Below are 14128 nucleotides of genomic sequence, written 5' to 3'. Positions count from 1 at the left end.
CATACTGCAGTCTGCTATATAATGGGTTGTTTGCATGGTTTCCAATCAACAGTTGCTTGATTGTTTTCTTGGCAAACGGAAGGCACTCTTATAGACGATTACAAAAACAGAGCCAAACGTTATAATGGACAAGAAGTAGATGACATAATTGTCTTTATGGCTCATCAAGAAGTATGTCATGCATCAAGGGGGAAGGAGGGGGAAGCAAAGTTGCGATAATTTATGACATGGGAGGTTTGGGGTTATTTGTAGAAATGTGATGTCTTTGTTTGCATCTCTATCACAACCATGTAGTACATCACTTCTTGGTGCCATGCCAATAGTTACATTTCCATACTTTCCATTGAAACCCCCCTTTTCAGATGACCTCCCATTTGATTTAATATTTGTTTGTTTGATCCATTTCCCCTTTCTGCTATCTCCATATATTGGCTATTTTTCTGTACCTCTTTGCTTCCTTCTGCTCCTGGGTTGGCATTGCCCGGCACATTCTCTTGTATGAAAATACTCCTCCATGACCCCACTTTTATTCTCTTTTTAGAATCATAGAACTGTAGAGATGGAGGGAACTCTGAGGGTCATCTAGTCCAACCCCCTGCATGGCAGGAATCACAACTAAAGCATTCATGACAGACGGCCATCCAACCTCTGCTTAAAAACCCCTGCTTAAACCCTCTGCTTAAAAGGAAGGAGAGTCCAGCATTTTCCGAAGGAGTCATCTTCCATGTGACAACCATTTAGATACTTGAAAATGTCTATTATATCTCCCCTCAGTCTCCTCTTTACCAGGCTAAACATACCCAACTCACTCATAAGGCTTGGCTTTCAGATCCTTGATAATCTTGGTTGCCCTCCTCTGCATACGTTCCAGCTTGTCAATACCTTTCTTAAATTGTGGTGTGCAGAACTGGACACAGTATTTCAGGTGTAGTTTGATCAAGGCAGAAGAGAGTGGGACACTATACTTCTGTTGATGCATCCTAGCTGCATCTGTGTTTTTTAAAATATTTAATATGTTTATTTATTTAAAAAATCCAGAGTACAAATTTCAGCTGATGTCAGTGATCATAATGTCTTTAAAAACATACACACATAAATGTGATATTCTGAAAAGTTAATGGCAACAAAGGCTGGGAAGAAAATTGACTCATGTTAAGCTTGTGGTCTACTAAGACCACTAGATAGGTCCTTTTCGCATGTACTACTGGTAAACCAGGTGTCCACCATCTCATATTTGTGTACCTGATTCTTCCTGCCTAGGTGTACAACAGTCTTGTTGAAATTTATTTTGTTGGTTTGGGCCCAGTTTTTCAATATGATTGTAAGGTAAAAGGTAAAGGACCCCTGGACGGTTAAATCCAGTCGAATTTGACTATGGGGTGTGACACTCGTCTCTGCTTTCAGGCCGAGGGAACTGGCATTTGTCAGCAGACAAAAAACGAAATTTTCAAAAGTTTACAAGGTTTCACTAAAATGTCATTAACATTTTTAAAAAAGACATCCTTCAGTAATAAGCTAAATTATGCCACGCAGGCATTCGGCATGTGTGCTGGAAATGTCATAATCTGTAATAATGTTATATCTGTAATAATTATTTTATTTTTGAGGTGAGGGGCGTGCACTAGAGGGAGTGACGAATTGTGGTCAAAGGGGACAGTAGATTTAAAAGGACTTTAAAACTACAACATGCCTTTATGGACTGTGAATCTCAGAAATGCATGTATTGCATCCTTCCCCATGTAGATCCTGTGGTTCTTGACATACTTGTGGCATACAAAAGCCCTGTGGATTAAGAGAGCATTAGATTGGAAGTAATAAGGTTGTGCCTGACTTACCTCAGCATTTGTAGCAGATGTTGCAAATGTCATAAACATGAACCTTAGGGATCAGAAGCAGGGGGGTGGGTATCAAGACAACAGATTTAGGTCTCTCTGCTTTACAAGCTAGTGTAGTCTGATGCTCTATAACAGTCTTCAGACTTGATGTTAATATCCTACCATCCTTCCCAGGATACTGCTGTATCAAAAGAGTGAAAGCTTTCCTAAACAAACATGCAGTTTCCACAGGCAACTAAAAAAGAGTGTTGGGAGGTTTTCTCAACAAACCAAAAGAAGAAAGGATTTCTTTGACTGTGGTTTTTTTTTTTTTAATGCTTTCTTATGGGGGATAGAGTTTATAGTGAAAGGTCTTGAAAAGGGAAGGAAGGCCATTTGTTTTCGTGTCTGGCAACCCTACTAAATCTAATTTAATATGCTGTGAAGTTGTGTTGCACTTCACCAAAAATGCTTGAAACTGCAGAAGTTAATTTATCTTGGGGGGGGGGGGGATGAGTGACGGAATCAGGGAAGAGCAAAATGACTCAAGATCAGAGAAGTGGAAATCATCTTGTAGAGCGAAAAGACAAAATAAAAGAGATTACTTTGAAACAAGGCACTACTGTGACATTTCTGTTCAGCCCCTCTATGAAATGAATGATTCTGACGTTTTAAAAAAATCTATTGTTTTTCTCCCAAAGTACTATTTCAATAAATACTCCTATATAAAATAGAAAGACTGAGCTGGTTTTATATATGACCTTGATTTCCTTTCTAAGTGCAGATGAAGATGACACAAAGTGTTGGTTCACCATCTCTAATTTCGCTGGCTATTACTTTACTCCAGCAGTAAATTTGTTGTTCAATATAAACAGTGCAATGCTTCCTGCAAAGAAATTACATGTAACATCCGTAATGTTACACTTCTAAACCAATATCCCCAGTCTCCTGTCAGTAGGTGTCATATGTCTTTGTGTGCAGAGATCAGATTTGACGTTTGATATTATAGAGCGCATTACAAATCATTGCTCTAAAATTTCTTTTCACTGGAGTGATTGATAATCAGACTGGTACCAACAAGACATTATGTATTACAATAACTCCTGCTTATATAAGGTGCATTTATGTTTGGGCTTGCTGCTAAGTGCCACACATTATATGGGTTGTGTAATTAAACATTTGGTAGTAAGACTAGATTCCATTACAACAGCATTCCACACGCTAGAAACCTTCACTTGGGTCTAGGAATTCCTTGTAGACATGAAAGTGAATACTTGAAGCCTCCACCCACACAAGGCCTTTTCTGTTCACTGCCAAGGGAGTTTGTAAGCATATATTTTCCACAGAAGTGGAAGCCCACACATGTAAGAGCTCTATGTCCTTAACTGAGCATGAGTCCCAGCTAGCCATAGTCTCCCTTCTCTCTATAAGGTGAAGGAGCAAACTTCCTTTGTTTGTGACACCTCGTTTTGTGTCTTCATGCAGTGTCAGGGGATCACGTGAAATCAAACTCTGTAATAAAATGTTTTATTCTTTGTCTGCGCACCCCTTAATGATCCACTGCATATAGTTTTAAAATATTCACCACAATTAACACTTGGAAATAAAATAGTTTTGAATGTGGGGGTGCTGCATCAAAACTAGGCTCCTATCACGTTTGTACTCTGGTAGTATGATCAAAGCAGTTTTGCAGCTTCGAATGGATGCACCACATGTTCCAAGAGGTTGGATCCAAATTTCTTGCGGTGAATCATTCAGGATGCTCAGTATGGGGAGGGCAACTCTCTGACAGTGTGTTTTGAGAGCTGTGCATTGTGTGATGGCATCTTCTTTGACGTTGCAAGAGATCTTGGTGCACAGCTCTCTTCACTTCTCTCCATTAGCACTCCCAGAAATGTTGTTTCTTCTTGTGCATTCTGGCTGTCCTGGCTTTTGAATAAATCTTTCTCTGAACGGTTATAACAGACAGTTTGGGAAAATGCATCAAGCATAGGAAATGAAGGTGTGAAATTAGAAAGAAAATTGGCACGCCCCTTCCCCCACCCTGATCAAGATACATATAGCTGGATTAGCAAAGTGACAAGCCTTGTTCACCTACTTCATTTGCTTTGAACAAATGCACCCTGTGTTGTACCTTTTTTTGTGGGAGAGGAAGCAGCCTTTATAGTGTCATCAGGCATGGGAAGAGGAAGTTCTTCAGAAGGACATTCATTTCAACTCAGGGAAGAACCGCACTTTCCATCTCAACCTTGTGTCTTTAAAATCCTGGCCCTGCTTGTTTTGTGCAAATCAAGACAGAGCACTCAATTCTTCCCCTATCCACCACTGCAGTTGCCACCCAACTTATGTTCCAGCCAGATCCAGCTTCCTTTTGCAAATATGAGCCTTAGTCAGGAGGAAAGCAACTGGTTGCTTCTCTGTCAGTCAGAAAAAGAGTTAAAAACTCCTGGCCCTAATTTTTAGATGGGAGCTAGATCCTTGGCTTTTAAGACACAGGGTTGAGACAAAATATGTAGCCGTGATAAAACAAAGAGATGGGGCAATGCCCAGGTTATATTAGCACCAAAAAACTTATAGACTAAATGTGTTGTCTGGTATTGTGAGTTTCTTTCATTGTGGCTGCTTTTAGTCACAAACACGCACACACAGCTGTTATTTGGCATGGGACAGAAGCAGCCATTTCCACTGTTTCTTTTCCAGGCTGAATTGTGGTTTGGTGGCGGAAGAATTTTCCCTGAGACCACATCATGGGAGGAAATGTTTGCTCACCATCTCAAACACCATTGTCTTGAATCCTGGTCTGTCTCATTCCTCACCATGGCTACTATTTAAAGTTTGTTTGTTTGTTTGTTTTAATGAAAGAATGACACACATTATCAAGCATGTGTTTAATGTTGCATAGAATTTGACCCTTAGTCTGAGGGCATCCCTGCTGATTTTAGAAATGTTTTGTACATCCACAGATCCCTTTGGATACATAGACTTGCAAAACATGTATCATACTGTTATTTGGACTTACTGCATATTCCCATTAATTCAGTCCTGTCCTCAAAATATTTCTGCTGGTGTGATCCCTGAGATGGAGTCCTTTACACAAAGGCTCTGTTTTAAAGAAGAAGAAGAAGAAGAAGGAGAAGGAGAAGAAGAAGAAGAAGAAGAAGAAGAAGAAGAAGAAGAAGAAGAAGAAGACTGTTCAAATCCTAGACCCTTAGAAACCGCCCCCCCCCTTTCAATCTCACTATTTCAATCCAAATCCTTAACAAGAAATTATTGTCAATAATGATTCTTCCCTGTATGTTCACAGTACTCAGGCTTAGGGGGACCCCCATAGAGCTCTGTTTCCCCACAACTCCCTCTTCCTTGTGCGCACACAGTTGTGTACATAAGCACATCATCAGGATGGAAATGGGAGATCTATACTCCTGCATGTCTTTTGAGCCTTCCCACACTGCTGTGCCAAGCCCCGTGAGTTCAGGAGCTCATCCAATATGGCCAAGCAGAGGAAGAGATCTAAACAAGGATATGAAGACATGCACATTGTGACCCATTCCCTGCAACGACCAATTGTGCTGCCAGTAGGTATATCCCTGCACACTGAGGGGCAAGTGGAGAACCAGGGTTCTGGTGAGCTGTGTGGCGTTCCCCCAAGTGTTTTATTTAATAGTGGTTTTCAAATGTGAAATTGAACGAAATGTTTTAATGAATAATACATACAATAAATTGGTCTCAGATCAGGGATGCATTGTGACTGAATGTGTAGAGATTGCAACATAATTGCTTTTTTATTCAGTTATAGGTGCCCAGCGCAGGAGAAGCCCCAGTGCACTTGCCACTGAAGTATTTGAGTCACATTTGGGAAGCCACATTTTACAGGTAAAAACAATGGCTTTACAAAACGAAACGAAAGTTAAGTATACTTAGTAACGAGATCTAAGAGTTCTGTCAATTATTCGGCTACTGTGTGATGTTATTGCGGCTTGTATGATGAGTTTTGGGTGTTTTTTTACAAATTCATATATTTTTTTTCTTTTTAGAAAGCCATGATTGAAAGAATGTTAATGAGAGAGGGAGGTCAAGTATTATTTGTGCTGTAATGGTTTAGATCTCACACAACTTAGTCGTATTGCACTGTGAAGTAGTAGTTGGCTCCCCAAATGATTGTGTGCATTTGTTTAAGTATAAATCACGATTTTGTTAAAACAGTTTATATATTTTTTTTGTCTTGTTCACATTTTGACTTTTGATTTTCTCCTCCTGTTTTTAGTTTACCAGCACCTTTTTCTCTTTTTTACTGCTGTTGACTGTCACATTCAAAACGATAGTTATCTTTCTTTAGAAGATAGCATGTCCTCTAGATCTTAGACGTACTTGATAATCAGTATGGTGTTCCCCAAAATTTCATGACATTCTTAGGTAGTATGTGCCAAACAGATTATCTTGACAAATGCTTATGCGCTGTGCATGTGTTGCGGTTTTGTTATGACACAAGAAGCCTAAACAGAATCACAATCCAAGCAATAGGATCAAAATGGGCATAATTTGTCAGGCTAGTCAAGAGACTTTAAAAATTAACTTGATTATTGGCTCTTTCACTGCACTGAAAATAACCACTGCTTATCAGAAGCTTATGCTCACTTAATCAGTTTGTTCAAAATGGAATGCCATCTTAAGATAAGAGAGACAGCATATCAGCAATAAGAAATATTCTTTGTAAACTGATAGGATGGGGAAACTGTTGTCCTGCATTATGCAGCTGCAGCTTTCAGAACCGGTATGAGTAATGTCCATGTTTTAAAGCTTCATTATGGCTTTAGAGAAAAGTTTAGAGGCAATTTAAAAATGATTCAAAACTATTGGCCGCATGAGTTTCTCTAGGATGCTGAGATTGTGAATTAAGTGATTTTGTTATTTGTGTGACCTTGGTTCAAGTTTAACTTGCATGCTCTTATTCTGCCAGCAGATCATGATAATGTATCGTATCAAACATATAAAGATTGCATATGATGCCCTGCGTATAGCACAGGGATTTTGTTGCGTTGTTACCTTGTTGATATCTAAGAAAAGATAAATAAGCTAACGCTTTCAGGTCATTCTGTTGTGTAATCTGTTTAATTTGTTATGAAAATGTATTAACATATAGGGTACAATACAGCCGAAGTTTGCTACTTTTAAGCTACATTGATTTCAATAGGAGAACTCGAGCTGCTTACCTCTGTGCTGTTAAATCAGCAACACTTAAAAGTGCTTAAAGAGCTTGGATTGTGCCCATATTTTGCATCATTACAAAGATTCAGAAAGTGCTAATTAAATTAGATTTGTATACAACTCATCAGAGTGCTATTTACAAAATGTGTACTGTTCATCCTGACCTTATTGAAGCATCTCAGATGATTATGATAGAATTTTAATTGAATATTATTTGATGTTTCTTTACAGTCGTGTTTATTGTAGACTTTTAGAGGAAGATAGAATGCGTCATTTGAAATGTGGGAAGTTATAAGTATTTTATCATCTATATTGGTAGCTAGATTTATTTCATGGTGGGGTTTTTTGTGTATTTACCTTACCATTATTATTATACCTAATATATATTAAGGAGTGGCCTCCTGGACAGCAGTGGACATCTAAAATCGCTCGAGTTAATTTTTATCCAACTTAAAACCCAAAGGTTTTTAAGTGACATGTAGAGAAGGCTAACAATAAAAAAAGAACCTGGATGACATAATAATTGGATGCAAACTGATAAAGAGAATCTTAAAATGCTGTGTATTATTTTAGCATGCTATATAACAGATTGTAGCAAAGCACAGAAACTTAATGGTGCCAATAGGGAAACCTGCTGGAGCCCAAGCTCCTGAATACAGTTGTACCTTGGTTATTGAATGGCTTAGTTGACGAACAATTTGACTCCTGAATGCCACAAAACCAGAATAAGTGTTCCGGTTTGCCAATGTTTTTCGGAAGCTGAACTTCTGACGCTTCTTCCTCTTGAGTGCAGGAAGCTCCTGCAGCCAATCAGAAGCCTTGCCTTGGTTTTGGAATGGTTTCAGGAGTCGAATGGACTCCCGGAACGGATTAAGTTCGAGAACCAAGGTACCACCGTATAACTAAGAGTCTCATGGCATCTCAAAGACTAACTAATATATTGTGGCACTTTCATTGGCTTTCAGATCTAGATCATTTATCTGGCAGTTGATTCTGGCCTACAAAACGTATGCACAGTATGTCACAAATTATCTTTTAGACTTTTGCTTGTTTCTTTTACAGCATACATATGTGCCTGCCCTCCTTTAACTTGCACTTACATCTGATCAAGGTGTGAGAGTAGAAGCTTCTTGCAGAATTAGTTAGGGGGATAGATTGGAGGGCAGGGGAACAAAGCAAGTGGGCTTATACTGAACCAAACCTTTGGTCTGTCTACCTCTGTATTGTCTACTGGCAGCAGCTCTCTCGAATTTCAGGCAGGAATCTTTTCCAGCCTTACCTGAAGATGCTGGGGATTGAACCTGAGGCCTTATATGTGCTAAGCAGATGCTCTGCCAATGAAATGGACCCTGTTCCGCCACAGCTGTATGGCTCTCCAGCCCCAGGAGCAGATCACTGCTGTGAAGCTTTGCAGTGGGACTCAAAACTTCTCCCTAACTAGACTTCTCACGGACATTAATGGCTTTCTTTTACCACTCCCACCACCCTAATTGCCAGCAGTGATAAATAAATCTGCTCTTATTCCAAAACAGCTTTTCCAAACTTGGAAAGAGTTCGCATAGGACTGTCTCCCATTGTTCACCATATCGTCCAACATTTATCCAATGAAAATAGGGATGTCTCATTCCATAATGATAATTTTACTGTTTATACCCCACACATCTTACTGGGTTGCCCCAGCCATTCTGGGCATCTTCCAACATATATAAAAACATAATAAAACATTTTAAAACATTTTTTAAAAAAACCTTCCCCATACTGCCTTCAGATGTAAGAGAATGTCCAAGATTTTCTCTCGGGAGAAGGCTTTCCCTATCTGTTAATCCCATACCTACCTATCTTTGCATGTATAAATGCATTCAGACAGACAGATAAATATCTGCTAAGAACAGATCCTCTCATTATGATGATATGATGAATTTGCTGACAGCCACCTAATCAATCATTCAGTCTGTCTATTATTACAGCCAATGACCAGTGTTCAACCTGATGAATCTAATTTTAAATTTGTCATAAAAAATTAAATAAAACAGCATTTTGTATTATTTTACATCTAGATTCTTTAAGAGGACAGGGTTACTCAGTCGAATATTTGCAAGACAGTGTCAAAAGCAAATATACAATCAAAATGAAAATCACAGCAGCTTTGGGGCAAAAGGCATAAGTTTTTTTTATAAAACAAGAAAAGGAAATTGCATATTTTGTACAGCTGAAAAATGTTGGTGAACTTATAATTGGAATAGCTTGTTCAGAATAAAGACCAGTTAATTAATGAGTGTAAAGTTTTTAACTTCATTCAGACATCCTAGTGGATTTGTCTCTTTATATCACACTTTCAACTTTTGGCTAAAATTCTTTGGCTAAAATTGGGGTTTGGGGTTGGATAGTCTGCCATTTCTTCCTGCATGAATGCTAAAATATTTTATTGAATAATCTTATGATAAACTGGGCTTAAATGTCTGCATAGAATGCAGCAACCTGTACAGGACCTCTCCTCTAGTTGCAACTGCATGACTAAGATATCATGAAGATGGTGATTGACCCCATCCTTTTTAGATAATCAAGAATGACCAGAAAAAGTAGGATTAAATATAGGGAAAAGTAAAAGTTAGATGATATATTTGCATATGCAAATTAGCTTAATTGATCCTGCTTGCCTCTACAGGGATTTTTCATTACAAACTGGAGTGCTACATTGTTCAGCTCATATTGAGTAATTTAGTAGCTAATGAGACCAGTTTGCACTAATTTGCATATGATAAATGAGCTTAATTGCAGTAAATAACTTGGAGGCATAATTACTTAATTTTCCTGTGTTGCACGGCTTTTAAGTTCACGTATGAACAACTCAAGATAATTCCGCATATTTAAATAAGTTGCTTTTCAAATTTCTTAAACCAAACAGGATACCTTAGAATTTTATACTGTAAAACAATCAAAAGTGAAGTTTATGATATGGCCGCTTAAAATGTACACAATTTGAAGCACTGGTTTTTTGTTTTGTTTTTCATAAACATCACAAACTTGCTAATGGGTACACAATAGTGCTTAACCTTAAAACTGCTTAAGGATAAACACTATCCTTAAGATGTTATTAATGTTGATATGAGTCCTGTATCTATAGTAGAATGTTTAGTGTTGAATAAATATGGCTATTGGTAGAGGGGTGGGGACTTTTCAGAGACGAAGTTAATTATCATTTGAAAATAAGATTTAGTGGTATTTGTCCCTCTTCTGTATGTAGCACCATTGTAAAACAGTGCAGATGTTACCATATTAAGTGAAGAATTGTCCTCCTTGGCCAGGAAAGGCTATTGGGATGCAAGCATGTATAACAGAGAGGTTAAGCTAGGCCAACAGTAGTTAAGAATATGGAAGTTATTAGTTTCTGAAGAACAGAACAAGTTTAGCAGACACCCCACTTTACTCCCTCTCTTTGCTCTGCTTTAAGCAGTGATCTGATGAACAGATAGCAGCAGTGATATCTGAAAGAAGATTCAAAACCACCTAGCATGGGAGACAACTGAACAACCAGAAGAGGCTGCAATATGAATTAAAGGGAGGGGTAGATAATAATTTTGATCACAACAGAGGGAAGAACTAGAAGGTATTGATGAAAAGAAAGGAAGAGAAAGGGTGTGTTAGAGCAAAGTATTTATAAGAGACCAGGCTGTTTCCCCCCAAAACGCTACACAATCTACTCTTAATCTCCCCATTCCTATAAGAACAGCCATAGTATAGCAGGAGAAAGCTCTATTCACACCTTCTCCATTTGTGTAGGGTAAATGGATGGAGGAGGATCAGGGCTTTGCCATTGGCTTTGGCTCCGAATCTCACACATCCTACAAAAAGAGGTCCATTGTGTGCATTTAGGTTCTCCATGCAGTTGGAGCCCCCAATTTCACAGGGATCCCAACTGCACAGAACACCTATGCAAATATAGCTGAAAACCCATACATCAAAGGGACAAATCTGGCAGCACATGCAGTGATGCTGGGACAGGGTCAGTGATATGCTCTTGAACATATATTCTAGACTCCCTTCTTCACTCATTTATCTTGCACATAAGACTCCAGAGTCCGTCTAACCCAGTATCCTATTTCTAAAAATAGCCATGCTTATAAGAAGAGCATGAAGGCAGCACCCCTCTCTGGTGGTTTGTCCCTAGCATCTCCTGCATCTGAATATGGAGGTTCAATTTAACTATCATGGCTAATGAGACTTTGGAAAATGTGCATCCTCACCCCCTAATGAAACCGCTTCCATTCAGGATTCTAGCCAGATAACCAATGCCCTCCTGTACTATAAGATGAAAGGAACGCTGAAAATTGTATATACATTATACTATAAGATGAAAGGAACTCTGAAAATTGTATATACATCATCAATTTCAAGCACAGGTTTCTGAGTACATCATATCTGCTTTTTCTATTCCAGAGAAAACCATCAGTCATTTAGATATGATATATATCAGTGCTATGCATTGATGCCAGCTCTGGTAATGGTTTTATGTTTTTCATTGCTGTTAACTAGAAAATATATTAGAAATACAAATTCACTCTCGACAGACCATTGGAAAAATTCTGCCTACATCCAGGGTGCATCAGTAAAAAAGAATGGGTACCTGTTCCAAGGGGCTTACAATAGAAAATTCAGCATGTGGGAGGGGGTGATGCAGAGGTGGGAAAGAAAAGAAGTGGAGGTCAACAGGTCATCTCCAGGCTTGACTACTGTAATTCGCTCTACACGGGGCTGCCCTTGAAGCTGTCCCAGAAACTCCAGCGGGTGCAGAATGCTGCAGCGAGGCTCCTCACGGGGTCTCTGCCATGGGAGCATATTCACCCAGTGCTTTTCAAGCTGCACTGGCTCCCGGTGGAGTACAGGATCAGATTTAAGGTGCTGCTTTTGACCTTTAAAGCCCTTCACGGCCTTGGACCCTCGTACCTACGGGACCGCCTCTCCCGGTATGCCCCATGGAGAGACTCAAGGTCCATAAATAGCAATACCCTAGTGGTCCCGGGCCCTAAGGAAGTTAGATTAGCTTCAACCAGAGCCAGGGCCTTTTCAACTCTGGCTCCGGTCTGGTGGAACGCTCTGCCTCATGAGACCAGGGCCCTGCAGGATCTGATTTCTTTCCGCAGGGCCTGTAAGACAGAGTTGTTCCGCCTGGCCTTTGGCTTGGAGCCAATTTGATTCCCTCCGTCCCTCTCTTTCTTTTTTCTTTTCCTTCTCCTCCTGAGATGAGGCTACATTTTAATATTTTAATGTTTCAATATTTTAATGTTGTATTTTTAATTTTGTTTTTAAGTTGTAATCATTTAACTTGTTTTTATTATTGCTTGTAAGCCGCTCTGAGCCCGGCCTTGGCTGGGGAGGGCGGGGTATAAATAAAAAATTATTATTATTATTATTTGCTCCTCTAATTTCACTGCACTCCCATTCCAGTTCTAGGAGCCCAATAAAGGCTCTGTCATGTGGTGTGAGTAGCTCTCAAAGGATGACTCTCATGGAGCTGTAGGCCTATAATCTTTATTATGTTCAAACACACAAACACACACACCACCTTCTGCTGTGAGCTATCTGTGCACTAGCACTCCCTCCTCAGCTACAAAAAGTAGTCCCTCTTTTGGAGTGGTGGTAATGATGATGATGATGATGATGATGATGATGATGATGATAATAATAATAATAATAATAATAATAATAATAATAATAATAATAATAATAATAATAATAATTTATTATTTATACCCCGACCATCTGGCTGAGTTTCCCCAGCCACTCTGGGCGGCTCCCAATCAAGTGTTAAAAACAGTACAGCGTTAAATATTAAAAACTTCCCTAAACATGGCTTCCTTCAGATGTCTTCTAAAAGTCAGGTAGTTGTTTATTCCCTTGACATCTGGTGGGAGGGTCTTCCACAGGGCAGGTGCCACTACCGAGAAGGCCCTCCGTCTGCTTCCCTGTAACCTCACTTCTCGCAATGAGGGAACCGCCAGAAGGCCCTCGGCGCTGTATCTTAGTGTCCGGGCTGAACGATGGGGGTGGAGACGCTCCTTCAGGTATACAGGTATAGTCTTGAAGGGCCAATATCACCATATAGTACAATTCCCCAGGCTGTAGCTTCTTCTTCAGTATTCTTCCCTTGCTGCTTTTGTTTTAACTTTGAAAATTAATATTGCCTCAAAATACAGAGCCAATATTTGGGGCCAGTTGTGGTATGGAGGTTAACCACTTCACCTTGCATGCTGGTATCATGGAAAATCATCTCCCGGAGCTGCTATTTGCTCCTAGATGGAAGTTGTCAATGGTACCAAAGTTAGTGCACTGGGTTTTTTGTTTTGTCATCATTATTAAATTGGTTTACCCTACTTTTACATCATTGCGGCAGTCCACTGCATATCAAAACAGTGGAGCAGAACAAATGGAGATACCACACCCCAGTTGGTCTAGCTATAGTAGATTGGTTTTAGTAAGGAAATGCTTTCCTTTCAAAGTTCTTTTTTTCCAAAGGCACTGTATCTTTGTGATCACTGTCCAGGATAAATATATTAAATGGAAACTGTAGACATCCTCCCCACTCGCTCCCCAAAGAAGCAAGTATCAAATTGTTTTGCAATTGAAGCAACACACTTAAACCTGCATTTTATACAGCAAGTATGGTACATGTAGTTTCGTTTAATAAAGAAATATTTGATCTGAGCAGGATACTGAATACCATAGTGTGTCATTTCATTCCTTGAGAAAGTATTTGAAGAAAATGACATATCTCAGCACTGTTTGTTGACCATTTTGTTGTCACCCGCTGAGTGTTGTCATTTCCATAGCCAGTGGGCTGTATTGAATCAGACACAAGGAATGGGTCATTAACAGAAATGGAGGACTTTCTGCAGCTTGTAGAGGTTGAAGAGGGATTGTTTTATCCCCTGCTACATCAACAAAACTGTGTTTAATGGTGACTTCATTCAGTCGTGATTTGGGGCTCTAGCCTTATTTTCTGCAGATGTAAAATTACTTGAAAACATAGATAACCTAGAATAGTGAATTGTTTCTGCAAAAAAAGAGAGAGAGCCCTATATTGGATAAAGATTGCAAAGTGCAGGTCAGGA

General features: G+C 39.3%; 1 protein-coding gene across 11 annotated transcripts in view; it reads left to right on the top strand.

Annotated features, from left to right (window-relative positions):
• NPAS3 (neuronal PAS domain protein 3) overlaps positions 1-14128 on the top strand; it is a 637639-nt gene that overhangs the window by 295294 nt on the left and 328217 nt on the right. For all 11 annotated transcript variants that reach the window (XM_081207992.1, XM_081207991.1, XM_081207987.1 and 8 more), the window contains one exon: positions 5605-5687. In XM_081207992.1, coding sequence (XP_081064118.1) covers positions 5605-5687 — 83 coding nt within the window. The remainder of the gene's footprint in view (positions 1-5604; positions 5688-14128) is intronic.

This window comes from Podarcis bocagei (assembly GCF_964188305.1).
Source record: "Podarcis bocagei genome assembly, chromosome: 1".
NCBI classification, from domain to species: Eukaryota; Metazoa; Chordata; class Lepidosauria; order Squamata; family Lacertidae; genus Podarcis; species Podarcis bocagei.
This window is presented reverse-complemented; position numbering and strand designations above follow the sequence as displayed.